General features: G+C 52.6%; 1 protein-coding gene across 2 annotated transcripts; it reads right to left on the reverse strand.

The window, feature by feature from the left end:
- Window positions 1–1,011: 1,011 nt before the first annotated feature.
- On the reverse strand, window positions 1,012–12,825 carry FAM110A (family with sequence similarity 110 member A). Of its 2 annotated transcripts, none has more exons than XM_081096851.1 (2): window positions 12,615–12,825; window positions 1,012–2,572 (listed from the first exon to the last, which is right to left on the reverse strand). In XM_081096851.1, the coding sequence occupies exon 2, from the start codon at window positions 2,473–2,475 to the stop codon at window positions 1,591–1,593; it is 885 nt and encodes a 294-aa protein (XP_080952977.1). In that variant the 5' UTR covers window positions 2,476–2,572; window positions 12,615–12,825; the 3' UTR covers window positions 1,012–1,590. The 2 variants fall into 2 exon arrangements, with proteins under 2 accessions (XP_080952977.1, XP_080952976.1); XM_081096850.1 differs by lacking the exon at window positions 12,615–12,825 and adding an exon at window positions 5,835–5,851.
- Window positions 12,826–25,139: the final 12,314 nt, after the last annotated feature.

Genomic DNA, 25,139 nt, shown 5'->3' on the forward strand with positions numbered 1-25,139 from the left:
GCTGGGCACCTGTGGGCAGGTCGCCTTCCCTGTGCCTCAGTTCTTCACCTGTATCATGCAGGGAAAGACTTCATTCTCATGGGCTCTAACAACATCCTCTTCCATACCAATTTCCCCTTGTTTCCTTGAACTGCTGGGCCTAGCCTAATCCCCCAGGGGCTGGTAGACGGTCAGAGAGACAGACAGACAGCTGGGCTGACCTGGAAGTTTGTCAATAGCCCAACGGAAATCTCCTCTTTATGCCTAAAATAAAACCGACATCAAACCTGTCACTAGGGCCCCCATTAGCGCTTCCTGTTTCTGAGTGGTGCAGCCCAGGCAGCCAGAGTGAAAGGAAGCACCACCCAGCCCCTCCCCTCTCCCACCCAAAAGCTGGCAGAGGCCACCCATGCTTTCATCCTGTGTCCTCAGCTCTAGCTCTGGCTGCTCCACCAGCCAAAGTGTGCTCTCCTAACAGGTAACTAACCTGGAGAGACAGGAAGGAGCTGGGACCTCAAAGCCAAGTGCCCGCTGCTTCCTTCCCCTTCCCCCTCAACTCAAAGAAGACTGGGCTTGTCCAGGGTCACTCAGAGTTGGAGGTAAATCCATTCATTTTGTGCTGTCCACCCAAGTCCCTCTTCCTCTAAGAACTCCCACTTCCAACCCCCAAATCTATGGCCTATGTGACCTCAAGTTCAGGGTTTGCCCTCTCTGAGCTTCCTTCCCCCTTTGGAACTGGGCAGGGAGTGGGGGAAGTCAGAACACCCGTGATGGGGAGGGTCCGTCACCATGTTAGCCTTTCCCCGGCAGTTCCCCTTCCTGCTCCAGGGGAAGGCCCCTGTCCCAGTCCCAGCTCGCTCCCAACTCACTGGGTGCCTGGACCCAGCTTCTTCTCTGAGGGAAGTGCACCAGCCTCCCTGATGCCCCACTAGCTGCAGGGGTAAACAATCACTAGGTTTGGAAGGCCCCACCCCAAAACTTCTCCCCTCCCCTCCCCTTGTGAACACAGAAGAGTCTGGTGATCCAACCTTTAAAAAGCAAGCAATTGTGTTTATTAACCAAAGGGAGGGAAGCCAGAGCCAGGAGGGCTCCTACCAGTCCCTCCTGTAGTCTACCTACCTAGGCCAGGTTGCCAAGGCCTGGGAAGAACAGTGGCTAGACCACTCTTCCCTGCCCCCGCCCTAGGGTGAATTCCCAGGGAACCAGGGCCCACTGAGTGAGGAAGAGGAAGTCAGGAAAGGATAGAGGCCAAGGAAGGAAGAAAGAAACAGAGCCACGGGGTAGACAGACCTGGTAGGGATCCTTGGGCCCTCACTCAGGGGGGAGGGCTAAGTGCCCCAAGCCCATGAGAGGAACCACGCAGAGGGACACTGGTGGCAAAATCCCAACAGGTGAGGAGGAGGGAGTGGTCCAAGTCAAGAGGCCACTCTCTCCAGGGTCAGTCCTTGCCAGACGGATGCTGGCCCAGCGTCGGAGCCTTTGCCTCCATGCCAGGTTCACCAAAGGCAGTGGTCTCTGGTCTGCCCCAACCAGGGAAAGGGTGAAGGAGAGCTCAAGGGGCCAGCTGCCTCTTTCAGCTCTGTCCTGTGCCGAATGCGAGTCCAGTGGAGACTATCCCTCCACCGCTGGAGTCTCCCGCGCTTGCCGCAACCCGTACAGCCACTTGATCACACGGGCATTGCGCTCAATCACGGACACGCCATAGGGGACGCGCTCCCGGGCCCGCTCCTCAATAGTGGCCGAGCTGCGGTGGGAGCAGCCCCCCTCGGAGCTACCTGGCCCAGCACTGGGCCCCGCCAGAGACACTATGTCTGAGCTGGCTCGTGCCAGGTGGGCCACACCCAACCCCCGTGCCTCCTCTGGGTCCAGGCCGCAGAAGTTAAAAAATCGCTCCAGGTCGGCCGCTGCCCGCGAGAAGCGCTCACTCAGGTCTGACTTGGAGCGCTGCAAACCCGGGGGCCGGGCTGGACTGGAGGCGGCAGTGTCCGGTGATGGGCAGGGCTGGGCAGGTGAGGCCGGCAGGGGACGGACATCCACTCGGCGGACGGCAGCGGTACTGGGAGGTGGGCGTGGAGGGGTGGCTGGGGGGTCCTGGGGGGCTCCCTCTGCCCGCCCGGGGGTGCGGCTAGCCTCGGCAGGGGACACCGGGCTATCACACAAGTCGATAAGGCTGCTAAGGATGTCCAGGTCCAGCTGGGGCCGGCGGCAGGGGCCCGGCAGGGCTCGGCGGCTAGGAGTGAGCACGGTGCGGCGAGTCCCAGGGCTGAAGAGCGGCTGCTTGGACAGCAGCGGCTGCACAGGTTGCTGGCGGGTGTTGGCCACCTGCAGGCTCTTGACGTACTTGGCCTTGTCGGCCTCCAGGCGCTCCACCGCACTAGGTTTCCGGGCTCCGCCGTCGGCCGGCCTCCGGAGCAGGTAGCCCGGGACCTTGGTCCTCAGGCGGAAAGGCAGGGCGGGTGAGTCCCGGGCTCCAGGAGACAGCATGTCCACAGGCATGACTGTTACATACCCCAAAACCTTCTGCACGAGGACACGGGAGAAGTGAGGAGACAGCGATCCAGGCAGAAAATTGGCAGCTGGACGCCAGCAACGGCTGCAGGGGAGGAAAGAAAGACAAGGGCTGAGCACGCTCAGACAAAGGCTCGGCAGACTGGAAGAGGCTGAAGACGCCTTCCCCATTAAAAGTGAAGGCCACGCCCCTGGCTCACAGAGCCAATCAGAAGGCAGAAAGCACCAGCTGTAGGGTTTGAGGCTCCGCCCACACCCCCGCCCTCCTCCGAGAACCCGGCCCAGGGGAGGCAGAGTTAAAAAAAGGTGCCAAAAAAAAGAACCGGCGCAGCCTGAGCAGAAAAGACAGGGCAAAGGAAGTAACGTGGGCTCGGAGCCCTGTGCTGGGCACCAGCCGGCTCAACCGCAGTGGGTCCTCTTACCAGTCCATTTTGCGGATGGGGAAACTGAAGCTAATTCAACAAATTGGGGGCTCTATTCCTGCCTGGAAGCAAGGAAGTGCTGCCACAGGAGCCTTGGGGCTAAAACCCAAGAGAAAGGGCTAAAACCCAATCTGGACTGCCCACAGGGAGCCTGGTACCACTTCCACCCCTTGCCTACCCGGACAGGAAGCTGCTCTGTGCCATCCACCCGCCTAAACATGCCAGGCCCCAGGCACAGCAGCAGCAGCAGCAGCAGCAGCAGCGGCGGCGTTTGTGGGGGAGGAGGGCAGAAAATCCCCACCCCCGCCACAGTGGAGCACAGGCACCATCAGCTTCCAGGACAGGACGCCAATGCCAGGCCCACAGTGATCCATGAGTGCCTGTCACAGGGAAACGTCAGACCTAAGCTATGCTGCTCCAAGCGGGCCTGGAAATGCCCACCATCACGCCGCCCTGCTTGTGGGCATCCAGTAGACTCTTGATCTGCCAGCACCCACAGCATAGACACCCACAGGCAGGAGTGCCCACACCTGGGTGCAAAGTATCCACGTAATCACCTGGGCATCAGAGCCCAGTGTCCCTGTCCCTTTTTCCAAGGAAGGGCTGGAGCCTCCCTGGAGACGGGCCAGAAGAAAACCTGCAGGCCAAGTCCTGAACTTTCTCATCTGTTAATTGGGGAGGAGGACTTTGTCAAGGTGATAACCAAGTGGACTGGAGGTTCAGGCCATCTAGAGCTGTGTTGTCTAAGTCAATAGCCACCAACCACAGCCTTAGTTTAAATTTAAATTTAAATTTACATTCGGTTCCTGAATCACACTAGCCACATTTCTAGGACTCGGTAGCCACAGACGCTGGTGGTCATACAATAGACGGCACAGACTGCAGCATTTCCATCTTAACAGAATGTATTGGGCAGCGCCACCTACACATCCAGAATTCCAGGAGGGAAAGTCTAGATTGGGATGGGGAGGCAGGGATCTCTACTGTGTGCTTGCTAGACATTTAACACTGTCCTCTCCTGTAATCCTCCAGCAAGCCAGGGAGATGGGTCGTTGTCACCTCATTTTACAAATGGAGAAATTGAGACGCAGAGAAGTGACCAGCCTCGGTCCTAGAGCAGCTAAACAAGACCCAAGTCACAGGAAACTGAATTCATTTATCTATTATGTCTGTGGTAGTTTTACATTTTGTTGTTCCCATTCCTCTAAAATATCAGCTCCACGAGGGCAGGGGGTATCTTGTTCACTGTATCTAAGTTTCACGATATTACTCTTGACGCATAATAGGTATTCAGTACAGTTTTATTGACTTGAAATGTCTATGGGGGCCCAATGTGAATGGGCACACCCAGTCTGCTGCAGGCTATGGGTCCAAGGTGGTACATGTTGGATATTCTAGGAAGCTGGAAATCCAGAAGTGCAGGAAAACTCTGGGTTCTTAAAAATTAGCATATTCAATAATAATAACTTTAAAAACATTGTATGTACGGGGCAAACAAAACATGCACCACACCCCCTTCCATCTGGCCCCCAGCCCGTCTGGAACCTTTGCTGCAATGGCAAGTTGAGAACAGAACCTTTGGGGCTGTTGGCCCAGAGCCAGAACTGCTCCCCAGGTGGAAGGGATGGAGTGGGTGGGAAATGGCGGTCCCACCGAGGGCCGACCTCCAGGAGACCTCAGGAGAGAAGGGTCTGATAGGAAAGGCAGCCTTGCTGAGCCCTGTCCAAGTAGCTAGACTCTGCCCCACCCCCGGGCCTGCCGCCTCCCAAACCAGTCCAACCCGTCCGGAGACGGTGGTTCAGGGCACGATCCCACTATCGGGGAATCAGGGATGAAGGGGGTCAGATGGGCAGGGCCAGGGCAGAAGCCACGCTCGCCCCCAGCTCGGCTGGGGTCCCTACACCCTCGGGCCCGACCTGCCGGCCCGGGGCCTCCCCTGGACAGACACCTGCCTGGGCTTGGCCACCACCGGCTGCGCGCTTTGTGCAAGCAGCCGCGCCTCCTCGAGACTCCGTTTGCTTATCTGTGAAATGTGGTTAAAAATAGACCTCCAGGTCACCAGGAGGATGGAGACACAAAACAGCTCGCGGACTTTCTTCAGCATCCGGCAAAAGGCGACTCCCCATGACCCGGGCTCCTTGTTTCCCAAACTCCACAGACCTGGCTCCCTCCTCCCTCCCTCTCCCCCCCCCCATCACCCCCTCCCCCACCGCCGCCCCTCGCAGGGGTCTCTAACCCGCTCAGGAAGGGGCCGCGAACAAGGGAGGTCCAGGCTGGGGGCCTCAGAGAGGACCGGTCCCACCTGGCACTGGGGCCCTGGCTTCAGTTCGCGGGCACAGGATAGAGGCTAACCCGTGAGCCATCTACGCCAGCCCCATTTCACAGGTGGGCAAACGGAGTGCGGCGGCTCCTGCGAGCTGAAGCCAGGGTCCCAGTGCCAGGTGGGACTGGTCCTCTCCGAGGCTCCGAGCCTCCTTCCATCGCCCAACGCCGCACCCACGGATTTCAAACGCCCAAAAGCGCGGCCCCGGGCCCTTCTCGTTGGCATCTCTGGGGCACTCAGTCCCACCTTGCCCCCTTCCCACCGGCTTCCGCGAGGGGCCTCAGGAGGAGAGAGGGAGCGGGCGCAGCTCGGATCCCGGTCTGGCTTCCTCCCTTCCCTACTGCGGGGCAATCTTGGGAACTCCCTGCCGTGGAAGAGGCCGCGGCCCGGCGCGCGCTGCCGACTCCGGCCGATGGTCACCGCTCTCTGAGCCCGGGTTGGCCTGGCTCTGAAATGAGGGGCCTGACGGCACGATGTCTGCGGCATCCATCCAGGCCGGAAGGTGAGCCCCCGCCCGGCCCCCGCCGTCCCGAGGAGTAAGGGGTGCGGGGCCGCCCGGGCTCTGACCAGGCGCCCACGCCCCGGCCCCGGCCCGCACGTACCTGGCTGCACCCGCCGCTACACTGCGCTCCTCCGCCCGGCCCACCTGGGCTCAGGTAACAAGCATTGCGCAACTTCCGGTGGCCGGCGGCGAGCTGGCGAACCCGTCGACCCAGGTATTACCCAAAAAAGAGTGAACGCAACGCCAGGCAGCGGCCAGAACCCGAGCCCAGACGCGCTGTAGTGGGCGGGGCGCCTGGACCTGCCCCGGGACCCACTCAGGAAGCTCCTCGGGAGCCGGGCGCTCTCACAGCTGCACTGGCCCCGTCCACGCGAGTCCCCGTGGCCACTCGCGCAAGCGTGCCCACTGCGGAGACAGAGAAACTGAGTCCCCTCCCACCGCCACAGTGACCACCGTTTAAGTTCACTGTGCCACGCGTGAGAAAGTGCTTTTCCTGGTATCAATTAACCCATTTTAATCTTCCCAACAACTCCTATGAGCTGAGCTCTATTATTATCCCCGCTTGACTAATAGAATTCTGAGGCTGGGACAGGCTGAATCAGCTGCCCAAGGTAACCCGGAGGAGTCCAACCTGGGCACCTTCCCTCTGGACGATCCCTTTCTAGCTGTGTGTCCCTGATCCGGTTGCTTAACCTCTCTGACCTTCCAAAGAGGGGATCCCACCTTCCAGGCCGGGTCAGTGTGAGTTCTTGGGGTCTGAGAGTACCTGTAGAAGCTTTGAGCAAGCTGTAAACATCAGTAACAACAGCAATAAGAGTAATAGTGGTAACTACAATTTTTGAGTGCCAGGCACTGTACTTACTTAAATCTCTGGACAATCTCCCCACTCCCCAGACCGGGAACTACTTCATCCCCATTTTCTGAGGAGATGGTAGTCGCCCTGCTGGAAGGAAGGAATCCCGGGAGGGAGCCGACGGTCTGCTCTGCCAGCCTAAGTTAAGTCACTTCAGGTGGCACATTTGATCAGGCCAGTTTCATGGGGATCCTGAGGCCCAGAGAAGGAAGTGCCCCCCCGCCCCCCGACCCTGGGGAGGCTGAAGAGGTCCATGTCTGTGCCTGGAGAGGCTAAGACAGAATTGGGGTGGAGGGCATGAGGAGAGAGGAAGTGACTCAGGGAACCGCTGTCTACACTGAGTGAGTCAACCCTGATGCCCCCTCCAGGCCCTGGGGCCTGAACGATGGAACAAGACCATCCTTCCCCACAGTACCCTGCTGGCAACAAGCTCCAGCTCTCGCCTAGCTCCCCTGGTGGAGCTCCACAAGTCCCAGCTCCACCGGGATACCCTGCCTGGCCCTCCACGGCACAACAATGAGGTGGGAGAGGGTTCAGGTAGGCACTAATAGTAGTAAAAGCAAAGCAACAACAATACTGTTCAGAATAAAGTCGGTAAGAATTTTTCTGAGTGCTTTCTTCGTACCCGGCACTCTTCTACACTCTGTATATACATGTTAACTCGTTTAATCCTCACACCCACCCTGCGGGAGAGGTACTACTAGTGTGCCTGTTTTACAGTTGAGAAAACTGGGGCACAGAGAGGTGGGACCACTTGCCTGAAGTCACAAAGCTGGTAACTGGCAGAGCCAGGATTTGAACCCGAATATGGGTCTTGGGGGGAGGAGGGAGAACAGGTCTCCAGTATTGGGTTCGGCCACTCACCAAGGGTCTCCTAAGGAATCTACAGCCTCCCTCTCTGGACCCCCGAGAGTGGAGCTGCTTCAGGAAGCACTCCCTGGCTATGGCTCTGGGTCTCAGTTTCCTCAACTATAAAATAGGGGCAATAATAGCAATGTTTTCCCAACAGAAATTAGATCCCTTCACTGCTCTACCGAAAACCCGCTGTGGCTCCCCATCACCTGAAAATAAAGTCCAAACTCTCCCTGGGCCCTCAGGCCCTCCCAGATCCAGTCCCTGCCCTCCTGTCCCACCTCATCGGCACCCTTTTCTGCTCTGGCCACATAGCCCTCCCAGCTGTTCCTGCACACGCCAAGCTCTTTCCTGCCTCAGGGCCTTTGTACCATCCGTTCTCTGCCTGGAACCTCTTCTCTCATCTCCTTCAGGTCTCACTTCAAATGTCACCTCCTCAGCGAGAACTCCCTGCCACTCTGAGGCTCCCACCAACTCTCTCACCTGATCTGTTCCCTTCCAAGCATTCATCACACCCTGTCGTTTTAGATGTTCACTTATTTGTCACTTGTTTCCTGTTTCCTATTTGTAAAATGTATTAAGAGGGCAATTCAGGCCAGGAAGTGGGCTTGTCTGTGGAGCCAAAAACAGAAAATAACAAGTATTGGTGATGCAGAAACTAGAACCCTTGTACACTGCTGGGAATGTTTCCCCGCACTGGGCTGGGAACTCCATCACGCTCTTCCATACTGTCTTCCTCCAGGGACCAAACACCAGAGGGGACAACTCTGACCAAGGGGCAGGACTGGAACCAGGCTGCCTCAAAGGCCAAGGCCCCTCAGCACCAAGCCTCCTTCCAGCCCCCCGACCCTGCCCCAGGCTTTCCCCCACCTGCCCCACTCCTCCTCCAGCCTCAAATCACTCCCATTCAAGGTAGGCTCTGGCCACTTCTAACTGAGCCCTGTTGTCTCCAGACCTCCAAACACCACGTCCAAACCTCTGCACACACTGGTCTGCTGCCAGCACTGCCCTTTCCCACTCCATCTCCCTCACCAGCTCTGCCGCATGGACTCCGGAACCAGCCTGCCTGGGGTCAAGTCCCAGCTCCACCAGTGATCAGCTACTCAGCTCCTCCATGCCTCCATTTCCTCAACTGTAAAACAGGACTGCTCTCTCGTGCCCTCTCCCAGCACGAGGCTGTGCATGACAAACGCCACCAAAGTGTGACAGTGATAACTATGCACCAACCAGGTGCTCCTGGGTGAGGCCTTCGTCAGTCCAGAATGTTCACCCCTCTGTCAGAGGTTATCAATCTAAATGCAGAGTCACTTGAATAGACATTTCTCCAAAGAAGGTGAATAAACAGACAATAAGCACATGAAAAGGTGCTCGACATCACTAATCGTGAGGAAAATGTAAATCAAAACCACAATGAGATACCATGTCCCATCCATTAAGATGGCCATTATAAAAAATACATACAGAAAATAACAAGTATTGGGGATGTGGAGAAACGAGGGCCCTTGTGCACAGTTCGGAATATAACTGGTGCAGCCAATGTGGGGAAAGTACGTCAGTTAGGCAAAAAACTTTAAGTAGGACTACCATAGGATTCAGCAATTCTACTTCTCAGTATTTACCTAAAGGAACTGAAACCAGGAAGTGGAACACATATATGTACAACCATGTTCATAGTTGCATTAGTCACAATAACCAAACGGTAGAAGCAATCCAAGTGACTATTAATGGATTAAACAAAATGTTATATATACATACAATGGAACATTATTTAGCCTTAAACAGGAATGAAATTGATACCTGCTATAACATAAGCAAGCCCTAAAGACATGCTAAGAGAAATAAACAGACACAAAAAGACAAATATTGTGTGATGCCAGTGATCAGAGTACCTGCAGTAGTCAAATTCATACACAGACACTACAATGGTGGTTGCCAGGGGCCAGAAGGGAGGAGAATGGAGAGTGTTTAACGAATATAAAATTTCCATTTGGGAAGATGAAAAAGTTCTGGAGGGGGATAGTGGTGATGGTTGCACAATGTGAAGGTGCTCAATGCCACTGAACTGTACACTTAAAAATGGTTAAAATAGCCCCAGCTGGTTTGGCTCAGTGGATAGAGTGTCAGCCTGTGGACTGAAGGGTCCTGGGTTCAATTCCAGTCAAGGGCACATGCTCAGGTTTCGGGCTCAATCTCCAGTGGGGGGCGTGCAGGAGGCAGCTGATCAGTGATTCTCTCTGATCATTGATGGTTCTATTTTTCTCCCCCTCTTCCCTTCCTCTCTGAAATCAATAAAAATATATTTTCTAAAAAAATGGTTAAAATGGTCAACTTTATCTAAATACATTTTACAAAAGGGAGAGAGAGAGAATGAATATGAATATATAGAGTCTGGAGCCGAACTTCATGCTTTTGAATTCCAGCTCTAGGTGACCCTGTACAAGTTACTAAATCTCTCTAGTGCTCAGTTTCACTTTGGAAGGTGGAAATAATAACAGCGGTAACTACCTTATATTACTGAGGGAATTAAATTAGTTCATACTTATAAAGTACGTAGCACACAGTGAGTGCTCAAGAGGTATTAGTGATTTTCATTCTTTGATGAGGGGGCAGAGGTATAGTTTCTGATGTTTATGATTTCCATGACATTCTGCACTCCCACCCCCACCCCTTCCTTCCACCTGCTTCTCTCATCAGCAGAAGCCAAGCCCAGACTTGGGTGGAGACAGGGAGGCCCTCACCTGCCTTAGAGGAGGATCAGGAGGGCTCCCAGCAGCAGGGAAGGGGCTGGCCAGTAGGGTAGCCCAGCTCAATTTCAGCCCAGCTGTCAGGGTCAGAGACACCCGGCTAGCTGGGCATCCCCCAGGGCCACACCAGGCCCCACGCTATTTCTGGAGTCTCCCTAGACGCTCGTGCCCTGACCTGCCTGGCGTCAGCCTTGCCCAGAGTCAGTCCTGCCTAGGGCAGCCTTGCACAAGCCTCAGGAAGGCAGAGGTGAGCAGGCTGTGGGAAGGATGCGGGGGCAGTCACCTAAGGCAGCAATCTTCTATTTGGCCCAGTGCAGGCCAACTCAGTTCTCTGAGCCTCCGTTTGTACCTGAGGTTGCAAAATGGGAACAAAGGGGCTTGCAGTGGAGACAGCATGAGAGACACCAGATGCAGAGCCTTAGGGCAGGGCCCGGCACACAGGATGGGGAAGGGGGAGGTTGGGGAAGACCCACAGCCAAGCCCACTTCCCAGCCTGAATTGCCCTCTCCCAGGCCTGAACTCACCATTATGGCTTCTTATCTTAGACCAGAAATGTAAAGAAACTTGCCCAAAGTCACACAGCAAGTCAGTGACAGATCACAGACACGGCAGTGGTCTTTTGATTAAATATATAATCTAACAGATATAGATATACAATTTTTCAACCAGGTGATATATGCACATGGCTCAATTCAAGAACTATAAAGGGCAAGAAGTAAAAATAAACTCCCTCCCACTCCTGTTCCCAGCCACCCATTCCCCTCCTTGCAGGCCCCACTATCACCAGACAATGTGTCCTTCCAGGGAGATTTTAGGCAGATATAGGCAATAATGGACAGATATAGGGTGGCCCCCCAAAATGTATACACACACTTTGAATAATTATAAAGGCCATGTTTATGAAATACATTCTGTATTCAAAATTGAGCTATCAGCTATTAAAATGTGTATACTGTTTTGGGGGGGAATACCCTGTATTCTTTCTTTTTTACACATATGGTAACATGCTGTATGTACTGTTTTCATCATGCTCTTACTCAATAATATATGTTGTTCTTAATAATATGTTATTACTATATTAATTATAATGTTATTAATACACTTAATAGTATATGTTGCTGCTAATATATGTTGTGCCACCTCCGTACATAAAGAGCCCAGCAGCCTCTGTTGATGCAATTTAGTCTGTGTCCAGTCTCTCCCTGTTACGCACCACACTGCAGCATAACTCCACCTACATCACTCTGCCTGGAAGCAGGACAGGTGGCTTCAGGGATGCACTTGTAATTGTGACAGAAATGGGAGGAACTGTGTTGCATAGAGGCCATACCAGCTATCTTCAGCCAGCAGAACATACCACAAACGGTCAATAAATGTCAACTTTAGTTGCTTTGATCACAGAGGTTTGGGGCACCCCCTCAATTTCGCTTTGGAGGCAAGTACCTCACTTACTCATCCTAAACCCCCTCCTTGCATCACATGCCAGTCAGGAAAGAGAATAAACTCACTAAAAAGTGGCATATATATATAGGACATCAAATGGGGTAACTGCTACAAAATAGACCAGGGGGAGGGCAGGGCATATGAAGTCAATAAAGATTTGTTGAAAGAATGAATGAATGAATGAATGAATGAATGAATGAATGAATTTGTTTCCTTCTGAGTCCCCTGAGCTCCCCTCCCCAGAGCCAGGAGGAGAGAGATACCTGCCCTTAAAGAAATCCAAGCCTCTCAGATGCTATGACTCTGAGCGCCTAGAATTCTAATACTGAAGCCAGACAGACTGGGAGCCACCCCCAGCGGTGCCAAGTCTGCTGGTGTGGCTTTGGGCAAGGGGCTTATTTTCTGAGAACCTCAGTTTCCCCACCTGCAAAAGGACACCAAGAACAGCAACCTGGGGGCGGGGGCTGAGGGTGGGGGCGGCCAGGAGGCAGGACACAGTCGAGGTCAGACGCTCACCAGGTTGCACCACCGCCAACTCCAAAGTCTCTGGTGTTTCTGGTGGCTCTGGCTTCCGCTGAGGGGCTGCCTCTATCCTCTCCCCGGGTCCCCAAGAGCACAACAGCGACTCCGGGGTCAGAGCACCTGCTGCCCACGCCGCTTCTAGCCCAGCAACGCCAGTCCCGCCCGATACTCCCGGAGCGGGCCTCTCGGGAACAGCGCTGTAATTCAAAACCTCGTGGGCAGAAGAACCAAGTCCAACCCCTGGCGCACAGGAGCAGACAGACGCCCAGAAAAGGCACCCAAAGATGGTGTGGGAAGGGACAGAGGGGGGTGATCCAGCCAGGGCTCCATGGGCCGGGTCCCCGCTGCTAAGACCACCAGGTGCCCCTCTCACGCAGGTATGACGCGGGGAGGACACACAACGCAGGCTTTCGGTGAGCGGGGCCCCCCAGACCGAGCTCGCGCCCCGGACCACCTGCGCCCTCACCTGGAGCCCACCCTAGGCGAGTCCCGGCTCTTCCAGGTCGGGTGGTGGAGAGGCTGACAGCTCGGACCCGGGAATGGCCACGCCCAACGCCGCTCGGGGGCCAGTCCCGCGTGAGGACCCGCAGAGGGACCTCTTCGGAGCGGTCCTCCGCACCCGAGACGAGCGGGGGGGACCCGACTGTCGCAAGGCCCCCACCGGAACGAAGGTCCTGGTGCGCAGAGGAAGGGGAAGTGAGCATGCCTTCCCCTCCACCCCCGTCACGAAAATGGTTTGCCCCGGACATCCTGATTGGTTCCTCGCTTCCGTTCGAACGCCGCGCCGCCCGTGTTGCCAGGCGACCGTTTAACTTAGGTTGGTCCGCAGAGCCGGACTCAGCAGCCCCGCCCCGCCCCTTCGCACCGGCCTCCTGTTCTTCCAGGGGGGCCTTAGCCCGGTGCCCTAATGCTCAAGCTGGACTTTCTCCTGGTTCCCAGCTGCGTGAGGCACCATTTAGGGTCCCGGGGCTGGTTCCTAGTCCGGACTTTGCAGCTAACTCGCTGTATGAGCCCGGGCAAACCCCTTTCCCTCTCAGTACCCTTAACAGCACCACAGTGAGTGGGTTCGTTTTAAAATGTGCACACCCAGCAATCTTGACATTTACTAAGGAAATGACCAAAGATTTGAGCAAAGATTAATATAGCCCAGCGTTATGTATCATAGCAAAATAATGGAAATAACCTGAATGCCCAGCGAAAGGGGATTGGTTATAAAAATCCATTCTGGTCAGTGCTCATGACATAACCCTTTGAGATGGGTACCTTTAATTAACCCCACTTACTGATGAGGAATATTATGCAGTCATTAAAAACTATGTTGTTAAAAGATATTTAAAGAAAATGCCAAGAAAGTGTGTGTTTGTTTTAAAGTATGTTTCAAAGCACCATGTACAACATATGTATTAAATACATAATTATAGCATCACATGTATAGATGTATAATCATTTATAATAATAGCAGTTAATTATTTTTTCTTTGGCTTTTGTGGATTTTCCAAATTTCCAACATTTAAACATGTCCAAAAATTTTTTAATAGGATTAGAATAAGTTAACTCAAAAGGCTCTTACAGATGAGGAGATTTCATAGCTATGAGTCACTGTTTGGGTCTAGGGCAGTGGTTCTCAACCTTCCTAATGCCGCGACCCTTTAATACAGTTCCTCATGTTGTGGTGACCCCCAACCATAAAATTATTTTCGTTGCTACTTCATAACTGTAATTTTGCTACTGTTATGAATTGTAATGTAAATATCTCATATGCAGGATGTATTTTCATTGTTACAAATTGAACATAATTAAAGCACAGTGATTGATTAATCACAAAAACAATATGTAATTATATATGTGTTTTCCGATGGTCTTAGGCGACCCCTGTGAAAGGGTCACTCGACCCCCAAAGGGGTCGCGACCCACCGGTTGAGAACCGCTGGTCTAGGGCATTGCTCAATTTAGAACCAGTTAGTGTCTTTCAAATTCTTGGATTGCCAATGATTGAGCACTTACTGTGTGTACATGCCTTGGGTACACAGGGGAGGGGACTAATAATATACCAACAGCTAATGATGATTGGGTGTCCTGGCCTGGGCACCTACCAAATCAGAACAAATACTGTCAGAAACAGGGCATCTGACTATATCTGTGAGGACCAGCAAAACATTACACCTGGCTCTAACTGTGCCCTCTGCCAGGTTGTGCTTGAGGCCTTATACATGTTTTCTCACTTGACTTTATTACTATCTGAGAAGATAGATCCTATTATTCCTATTTTATAGATGATAAAACAAAGGTTTGTGTGGATCCAGCAGGAGTCTTCTGAAATATTTTGTTATATCCACATGCAAATGTGCAAAACCTGTTTGGTGGTAACAGTGAGGAAAGGCAAGGCGGGTCCTGTGGTCCTAAAAGACACAGAGAAAACCGAGCAGGGGCAGACCCAGCCTTTGTACTTCCCAAGGTTTATACAACTTAGGAAATCTTATTTAAGAAAAGAACTACAGCCCTGGCTGGTTTGGCTCAGTGGATAGAGCATCGACCTGCAGACTGAAGGGTCCCAGGTTTGATTCCGGTCAAGGGCATGTAGCTTGGTTGCGGGATCGATCCCCAGTGTGGAACATGCAGGAGGCAGCCAATCGATGATTCTCTCTCATCATTGATCTCTCTCTCTCTCTTCCTCTCTGAAATCAATAAAAATATATTTTTTAAAAAGAAAAAAAGGAAAAGAACTACAAAATTACAAATATAAAATTGGATAATAAAGTGATTATTAGGTTAGAAAGATAAAAGAAGCCATGGCAAATGACAAGTCCCACAAACATTACCAAAAAAATAACATTACTTTTATGAATTACCTCCATAATGCTTTCCACAAACATGTAACCACTCTTACGTACAGAGATATAACCTCTGACTCGCATGTTCACATCACAGTGGCATTTGAGTCAACTCAGTGTGCTAAGTAGGGGCATTCTTGGAAGCCATTCTTATACTAGGTCAGTTGGTAATAATTTATTCATAAAAGTTACTGGAAACAACATAAATAAAACCACGAAACCCAAATGAAATGTCCCCGGCATCTTAGCCAGATCCCCAAAATGCTAGCACTCACTCCAACATCATCTGACACAAGGGGAAGTAAGTCTGAAAAGAGATGGTGGTTTTAACAGAGTGAGGTTAAAATACCTTGATTTGGCAGATTTTACAAAAGCATATGACCATGTGAACATATTGCTAGGGTGCCTTCCAGACCTCAGCATCCGCATTTTAAGGTCGGGAATGACAACAATGATGTGGTCCTCAGATTCTTCCCTAAGATGTACACCTCTGATCAGGGGTGGGGATATTTGAGATGCCTCCATACAGGCCCTGCTGGCCCTGGCATCTTCAAAGCTTGCCTCTGTCCTGCATACCCTGGATCTTAAAACAAATATAATAATACAAAAACTGTTGCTCACATGCTGAGCCTCTGCCCTGGCCGAGGTAGCTCAGTTGGTTGGAGCATCATCCCATGTGCTGGGAGGTCACGGGTTTGATTCCCAGTCAGGGCACATACCTAGGTTGCAGGTATGTTTCTCTTTCTTTCCCTTCCTCCTGCTCCAAAATCAATTTTTTTTTTAAATGCAGAGCCTCATTCCCAGAGTAAGAAAGTGAGGCAAACAGAGGGCAGAGGGAACCTCCCTGGACTCCAAGTTAGGCCTCACAAAGTGAGATTATTTGGGCAACTCAGATTCTCAAAGTCTGAGCAGCTTCACCTGCCAACAACATATTGGTGGTGCACCCTATCTTCAAGGATTTGTTAAGTACCTGGTGCCAATTCAGAGAGCTTGAGAGCATCCCAGTCCTCCCCATCCCTGACCAGGTACGGGGGTCGGGGGCGGGGAGGAGCGCCCATAAAAATAAGGTGGCCAAGCTGTCATTACTGTGCCCAGATCAGAGGGAGCTGGAGGGTTATTATGACCTTATCCTGACCCAGCACGTGAGCAAATAACATCTTGCCCTGAGGCTGTTTCCATGCCTCCTCCAGCATCCTGACCATGGCTGTGTTTTCTTCACTCCACTCGAAACCAAGATGAAATTAGCCTCAGATGTCAGTTCCCTATCTTCTGTGCACCCCAGGGCTGTATTTTGTTTTTTCCATTTAAGCTAAAGGGTGTTCTCTCTATGCATATTTGCTTGCTTCGGAACTTTCCTGGCAGCACCCGCCAGAAACTAGTCCCCGTGGTGGCTACTGGGCTGGCTGGGGGACAGAAGAAAAGCTTTTTAGAAAATATTCTATTTACTTTTTGGATTCTATACTTTATAAATGTATTCTCTATTTTTTAAAAATAAGTAACAGCATTTTTAAAAGCTGAGCCTCATTCCCAGAGTAAGAAAGTGAGGCAAACTGAGGGCAGACGAACCTCCCCTCGCCTCCAAATTAGGAGATCAGGCATCTCAAATACTCCCTGCTCACAGGTACAGACCTTAGGGAAGAATCTGAGGCCCACACCATTGTCATTCCCGACCTTAAAATGGGACGCTGAGGCCTGGAAGGCACCCTACCAAATGTTCACATGGTCATGGGCTTTCGTAAAATCTGCCAAATTAAGGTATTTAACCTCATTCTGTTCCCTAGGAGAGAACAAAATAAGGCAGTGAATTAAAAGACAAAGACTATACTTTCAGGGATCATTTCTATGGTTCGTTATCAGTGAAGTTTCTCTGAACGTGTAGAGCACCGGAAACCACAAGGAGGAGATGCAGCGTCCCCTCTTGAGCGTGAAGCCGGCTCTTGGTGTTGCTTCTGCAGCTGCCACTTGCCGTTGACGATTGTTCCTCCCTTTCTTGGGAGGGGAGAGGGAAAGGACGCATTCTGGGTAAAATTTAAAAAAAAAAGGAAAGAAAGAAAAAGAAAAAGATAACTCAGCTCAGAGAGAGAAGCAGCGATGTGAAAGAGACACATTGATTGGTTGCCTAGGCTCCAGGGCCAGGGATCAGCTTGCAGCCGAGGTGAGGTCCTGGGCCTGGGCCTGAACCGGCCTGTGCTGGTCCCTTACAAACGGATCCGGGACAGCCTAGATGCCGTTGAGGTCGCCGGCCTGCCTGGTGCATCCTTTCCGGAAGCCCACACGCTGCCACAGCACACTGAGTGTGTCAGGTCAGCTAGAGCGAGGATGGGGGGCAGGCTGGAGCCAGGAGGGGGCGTCAGCCATGGCCCGTGTACACGGTGGGCTATGCCGGCCTGAACGTGCAGCTGCCGGGACCTCTGAGTCACCTGACCTCAGTGCTGAATCAGCACCTCACTCGGGAAGACTAAAGGAACTGTGACTTATGGACAAAGTGTATATTCATATGTATCCATGCCTTTTAGTTTTTCCAACGATTTTTACACTATATTCCTGCCACCGAGGCCTTTTTAAATAAGCAAAAAAAAGAGACAACTCAGCCCAAATATGTCCCCCCAAACATGGCAGGTGAGAAGGTCCATTGAGAGGTCCTTTTAGGACAGCAACATAGTCACATTTCTCAAAAGATGTTGAGAAACTTTATGCTGTACCAATAGGCCTATATTCTGATCTAGCATCTGTACTTTTAGAAATTGACCTTAGGCCCTAACTGGTTTGGCTCAGTGGCTAGAGTGTCGGCCTGTGGACTGAAAGGTCCCAGGTTCGATTCTGGTCAAGGGCATGTACCTTGGTTGCGGGCACATCCCCAGTAGGGAGTGTGCAGGAGGCAGCTGATCGATGTTTCTCTCTCATCAATGTTTCTAACTCTCTGTCCCTCTCCCTTCGTCTCTATAAAAAAATCAATAAAATATATTTTAAAAATTATTTTAAAAAAGAAAGAAAGAAATTGACCTTAGCCATATACCAAAGGAGACTCAGAAGGATTGAACAAGAACATTTATTACAGTATTGCTATTAATAGCAAAAACAAAACAAACAAACAAAAAAACCAATCGAACTTTTGGCCACAGGGCAATGGGAATGGTGAATGGGACTGGAATAGAATACCATACAGCCATTAAAAATGATGGTTTTAAAGAATATTAAGTGACAGAGAAAGCTTTTTCTAAGTAATGTATCTCCCAATGCGATTATTTGTTCCAGAAATACCTTTGAGAGCTATGACATAGGTGCAAGCGCATCTGTCTGAGCTTCCGTTTCCTCGCCTGTGAGTGGGATTGTCCATGACTGTGTCCCAGGCACCCTCGTGAGAGGTACGGCACCCTGACTGACCTTCACTGCCCTATGGCTATTGCTTCTGCTGCTGTGCTTACGTTGTCTGACAGAATAAACTCAGAAGGCAGCATGTCTTTGGGTAGCACTCCGCTGCCCAAACCCTCCCAAGACTCCCCAACAAGCTCTGAATACCACAGCCTTTGGAAGCTGACCCTGTCAACTTCATCGCCTACCACCTTCGCCCTCCGCCCTCCATGATCCAACCACTGGCCTCATGTTGCTTCTCAAATACACCACGCACCCTCAGGCCTCAGGGCCTTTGCATGTGCTGTTCCCTCTGCTCAAGTCTCTCTTCCCCGGACACAGCTGCTCCCGTACCTCCTTCCTTACCTCCTTCAGGTCTCTGCTCAAATGGCGTTCTCCCAGGAAACTCAGCCTCCCTCATCACTCACATTTCTCCTCCCGGCACTCCAACCTGCTGCCGCTTGTAGTCCCTGTGCGCGTGTCTTGTCTGTCCCCTCCATTGACTGTGAGCACCCACAAGGAGGGTCCACACTTGTCTTGCCCACTTTTCCTACAATCACTACAGTAAAGGCTCTTTACTGGTCAGAGACATTTCTTTCTCTTCGCGTGTTACTATTTCTCAAACATATTCTGTAGCGAGCGGATAGGGTTAAGCCTCGGACTGACCTGTTGGCAAAGCCACAAACAAGGCCCAGCTTAGCGGGCACAGCCCTCTTAGACAGTGGTCGGCAAACTGCGGCTCGCGAGCCACATGCGGCTCTCTGGCCCCTTGAGTGTGGCTCTTCCTAAGCCTTAGGAGTACCCTAATTAAGTTAATAACAATGTACCTACCTATATAGTGTAAGTTTAAAAAAATTTGGCTCTCAAAAGAAATTTAAATCGTTGTACTGTTGCTATTTGGCTCTGTTGACTATTGAGTTTGCCCACCACTGTTTAGCATAATTAGGCTTGACCTTATGACGCTCCCTAAATCTTATCTGGGCTGTGGGAGATGCAGCAAGTGCTGCCAAAACAAGTGAAACTCACAAGAACACTGTAACTATGGTGACCACTACCTTGTTTACCTCTGGCTATAAAATAAAGGCTTAGCTTGCCTCTGGATCTCTCTCTCTGGCCTCAGCCAGGCACAGGAAGATCCACCTAGCTAGACCCAGCTTATTCTCTTGGTCTGTCTTCATTCTTCGCGGCCCCCGCTCAGGCTCCCCAAACCCTAGGCTGAGCTGGCTCGGCCCAATATCCACCCCTGCAGTCCTCTGCCCTCACAGCACACAGAAGCAGTGAAAACGCTGTCTCCAGAGGGTGGGTCTCTAGCATGTGACAAGGGACACGTCCTCCTCTGCAGGAGCCCCCTTTAAAGTGCAGGGCGCCCACAGGGGACCAGGCTGTCACGACATAGGAACTATACGCAGTCTCCAGTTCCCCACGGCGCCTGCCTCTCAAACCACCCTGCTGCCTCCAGGGGGCCAGGTTCCACCTGCCCGAGCATCAGGCCCAGCTTCCTGTGGCCACGTTCCAGGCCTGAGACACACCCTGCCGGTCAGCCACACTGTTTGCTTTCCCCCAGCTGCCGGGCTATGCGCCCCTGGGCTGGGCCCATCTTATCTCAGAGCCTCAGTTCTCCATCTGTGCAATGGAGGCACCAACACTCGCTTGGCGTGTACGCAGGAAGGTGCTCTGAACACACAACCCAGGCCAGGTTCTGGGTTTCTGTCCTTGTAAAGTTCTTTTATTCTAAACCAGGCAGGGTCAGAGCAATCACAAGGCCCAAGATACTACACCCAACGGGCCCATACCCCGAGATCATGGGGCCTACTCCCCCTGGATTTGCAGGAAAAGCGTGCAGCCAGGAGACACAGCGGGGGAGGGCTCAGCTCAAGAGAAGCACCCTGAGACCCCAGCCCCTGGAGGAGAAATGGGACCGCTGCTGTCCTGCAAGCTGGACCCCGGGCCAGAACAGAGGTTGCTGTCTGAAAACCCCTCTTAAAGACATTTTGATCCCCTGGTCGGTGTGGCTCAGTGGTTGAGCATCGACCTATGAACCAGGAGGTCACGGTCGATTCCCGGTCAGGGCACATGCACAGGTTGCGGGCTCTATCCCCAGTGTGGGGTGTGCAGGAGGCAGCAGATCAATGATTCTCTCTCATCGGTGATGTTTCTATCTCCCTCCTTCTCCCTTCCTCTCTGAAATAAATCAAAACCTATTTTTAAAAAGGACGGTTTGATCGTAGTTGGTGTTCATTCTGACAGAAATCTGCACCGCTCCCCTGCTGCTGCCACGTGCTGGTTCTTGGAAAAGGCTGTTGCCTTGACCTGGTCAGGCACGTAAAGCGATGTCCATACCTGGCCACACCTGGTAGCTTTCACATACTGGGACCCGTGACTAGTCCCCACGCCCCTGATGAGGTCCAATTTGTCTTGCAGCTCAAGACATGTCTGATATGTACGTTTCCCTTAATAAAGCCTATTAATAACCGGCCTGGCGTGGCCAGCCTCTTTCTTTCTTTGTTCCCTGCCCTCCGCCTAGGGAAGGAGACTCTCAGTCTCGGGGCCTTTCTCTGGGTCTTGGTGTATGAACAGCCCCCGCATCACCATGCTGGACTCGCTGCCCTGTGCAGCCACCCCAGCAGCGTCCAGCTGCCCCTCCACAGTGCCCCCCATTGCTCCCCTCGGTGCCCACTGCCTGCAACGCTCTCCCTGCCCTTTCTCCTCCTGGCCCGCTCCGCCATGTCCTGTGGAAGGCACTTCCCCAGAGCCTTTCCTGCCCCCTTCGCGGCTGAGCCGGGGACCCTTTCCCCTGCCCCCAGTCTCCCCTCATATCAGATTGTGTTGCACGTGTCCATTTGCATGTCTCCCCAGGCAGGCGACAGTGAGCATGCAGGAGGGACTGGCCTGCTCCATGTCCCACACCCCAGGGCCAGCCCGGTGCGCACAGGCACTCCGTTGACATTTGAGAAGAGAACTGAGAAAGAGCCTGGAGGTCGCCTCCCACACATCCTGGTCCTCCTGGCTGCTCTCCGCCCAGGGGCTGTCAGAGGGGGACGTGGTGCAGGGGGCGGCCCTGGGGGACATGCGGTCAATGCTGTCCCACACCTCCTGCCGGGGCGGTCCTGGGCGTGGCTCCGCCTCCCTGGGCCTCAGCTCCTCCTCTGCAGGCTGGGACTGGGGACACCGCGTCCCAGGGGTGTTATGGGGATCAAACAGGATAATGCGCACCAAGCCTCTGCATGGGGCTTGTCACGTGGTTAGTGGTCAACAAACATGATTCCCGTCACTGCTCCTATTGGAGTCGCTGTTATTGTCGCTCAGGGTGACGGGCCCGCCTGGGTCCCCTGCTCACAAAGTGCCTGCTCTGAGTCCTGGGCCGCCCCGTCTACCTGGGACCAGATCAGTCCTAACCCCCTTTCTATCTTGTTGGGGAGCATTGGGGGCAGATTCTGGCTTTTATTTTTTTCCAACCTCCTGCCCCAGGAAGGGGTGAGAGTGAAGCCGGCACCCTGTACAGAGACAGAAATCTGGAATCCGCCTGTTCCACCACTTGGTGTTTCAACCGCCCCTCCCCCCCACCTCAGGTCTCCGGACCTTGCAGCCTGCAGGTGTTTTATTAGGTAAATAGAGGCGTTGATGGCCCCCAGCCAACCTCCGGGTGCTCCCAGGGTGACCAGCTGAGAAAGGGCTTGGGGTGTATGAAAGCAGGGCTCTCGGGGTGGGGCTATTATCACTGAGCTGCTGCCGGGGCTGAGCATTTCTCAGCCGCTGGATTTTTTCTGGACAATTAGAAGATAGCAGCTATCTGTGTGGAGAGAGGACGTGGGCACACCCACCGCCCCTGCAGACCTTCCTCCTTCACCTCCTCTTGGCTTCTTCCGAAACGTTATCTGAGCCCCTGGTGTGTGCATTACCAGGAAGAGAGAGGGAGCCCAGGGAGTTCCAGTCTAGTGAGAGAGACAAGCCAATAGCCAAGTAAGTGTATCAAGGAGTGAGAAATGTTATACATAAAAATAAAGCAGAGTAAAACAATAGGCAAGATGCAAAGGGGCTGCTGGATATTGCGTGGCCAGGGAGGCCTGTCCTCTGAGCCGGGACGTGAGGGGTGGGAAAGAGGCAGCCATGCCGAAGCCTAGAGGCCAGCAGAGCGCATAGCATGAGCAAAGGTCCTGAGGCAAGAATGAGCTTGATATCTTTAAGCCAAAGGGCCTGTGGCTGGAGTAGGGAGATGGGAAGAGACTGACCTGAAATTGCTGAGTGTCCATAGGCCAGGGGGAGGAATTTAGATTTTACAGATAAAAAGCAGCAGTTTAAGGTCAAGGTCAGGAATTCTGGGATCAGCCTGTTAGGATTCCAATCCCAGCCCTACCAGCCGCCTGGCTTGGGAAAGTTCCTTAAACTCTGGGGTTTCAGGTCTCTCATCTTTAATGGGAAGAAAGATTTCACCTACGTCGTTAAGGTGTTACCTCGAGTCCCTAGGATGATGCCGGCAAAACCCTTAGCACAGGACCTGGCCAGCATCTGGCTTGCTGACCGCGCTCTGCGCTAATGATGATATCAGAGGTTATACGGCACAACCTGGGGGCGCCTGGCAGCGCTCAGATCCTGGCGGAGGGCACACGCGCTTGTGCCCCGGGTCTCCTGGGGGTGAGGGACAGACCGGCGGCAGCTGAGGGAAGCAGGGAGGGACGGACAAGCCGAGGCCCATCGGCTCTCCACTCCCAGTGACCTAGAACTTTCGGTGAGGGTGAAGTGTTCTGCATTTGTCCAGTACAGTAGCCACTGGCCACATGTGGCTGTTGAGACATTGAAATGTGACTAGGACAACTGAAGAACTGACTTTTAACTGTTACCACATTTTAATGAATTTAAATGAAAATAGCCACACAAGGGTAGTGCCTACTGTATTTGATAGTGTAGCTAGAGTCCAAGCTATTTCCTCTTCGGTCCTCTCTCACTGTGTCTGGCTTCCTCCAAGAAAAGGGCCTCCTTTGGTGTTTGCCCTGCTAGTTACCTGCTCCCTGCACTTGCTCATTTCAGCACAGAGAGGGGGAGGGGGCCTCAGACTCAGGGCTGAGCTGGAATTTGGGTTCCTTTTTAAAATTCGTCTGTGGAGGTAAATGTAAATACAATAAAACTCACCAACATCAAGTGTACATTTGGATGATTTTTGACAAGTATCTGTAGCCTGTAATCAGGACCACAATCAAGAAATAGTTGCCTGGAGCGTGGCCCCCGTGCCTGTCACAGCCGATTCCCTCCCCTCACTCTGGCCACCACTGATCCGTTCTTTTTCTCTGTCGCTTTGCCTTTTCTAGAACATCATAGACATGTGCCCCGCTTCTTCCCCTTGAAGCTAGACTAGAATTTAATGACTCTGTTTTATTCCCATTCCATTATTTTCCCCACATTTTTCTAATTGTGGCAAATGATAATGGGTCAGAGATATAGTGTGAAATTTCTTTTAAATTGAATCTGTTTAAGGAGGGTACATTCACTTAAAAAACCCTCAGTCACTAACAGAACAGGTGGGTCATGGATACGGCAACAATAAAATAAGTGGGACAGAAGTCACTGGAAAAGCCACCCAGGTCCACCTCTGCACGTGACACCTGGGGAAACCAAGGCCCAGGAAGGGGCGGCGACTGGCCTGGATCGGATGCAGCAGGCGGCAGAAGCCCATGCGGCCCCACAGCAGATGGCGGAGGCTGAGGGGGAGGCTGGGGTCTCCCTTAGGGTTTGGGGGCTCTCCCCTCCCCCACTCTGCAGCCTGCGCTGACTGGGCTGTCCAAGGTCAGAGGCTGGGCCTGACAGATGGGATCTGCAGAGGAAGAGGGTTCTGGGAGTGAGGGCCTTTGTCCTCCTAATGTTCCAACCCCAGATGGCAGGGCCAAGCCGGGGGCGCTGGGGGAGGTAGGGTCCCCCCTGAACTGGAAGGTCACAGCCTGGAGACAGAATCTTTGTGGAAACGTAACTGCCAAGACCCCCCACCCCAGGGGCTGGTGCAGGCCTTTCCAGCTTTCAACTTGACCCCTCCACTCCACATGCAACCAGATGCAAATGAGCCTGGCTGCTGCGGGGCTCAGCCTCCCTTTCCTCTTGCTGGGGCCCATCCCACAGGTCCAGACACCCATGAAGCCCAGGCCCACAGCCCAGGCCCAGATCCTCAGTTCCTAGCGTCTAGGTTAGAGGCATGAAACGGCCGCACCTGACTCATCTCCGCCTGGACGCTGCAGCAGACCTGGGGCCACCCCTGCTCTCTCCCCACTTCCATCCTCCTCCTCCCCTTCTCCCTCCTTCCCCCTTCCCACCCTCCTCCTCCTCCCCCCAGCTCACTCGAAATTTTAAATTTTCTGGTTCTCACTTGGCTCCTATGTAATATGAGGCTAATTATGTCTCTCACATTGTCGTAACAAAATTCAAGTAGAACTTTTAAAGCATAAAGCAGCGTTACAAAGCTAATTACTATCAAAACAGTAGGGTGCTGATGTCAACACACACATAGACCAGTGGAACAGAACCGAAAGCCTAGAAATAAACCCACACAGATGTGGTCAACTGACACTTGACAAGGAGGCCCAGAACACTCGACGGGGAAAGGACAGTCTCTAACTAATGGTGTTGGTGCAATAGAGTGCACAGATGTCAAATGATAATGCTGTGCACCTGAAATTTACATCAGGTCATTACCAACGTCACCTTAATACATTTAATTACGTAAAATAAATGTTGTTGGGAACACTGGGTAACCACACGCAAAAGAATGAAATTGGACCCCATCCTACGCCACTCACAAAAACTAACTAGAAGCGGGTTAAAGACGG

The sequence above is a fragment of the Myotis nattereri genome (assembly GCF_964212035.1).
Source record: "Myotis nattereri genome assembly, chromosome: 8".
In the NCBI taxonomy this organism is placed as follows: Eukaryota; Metazoa; Chordata; class Mammalia; order Chiroptera; family Vespertilionidae; genus Myotis; species Myotis nattereri.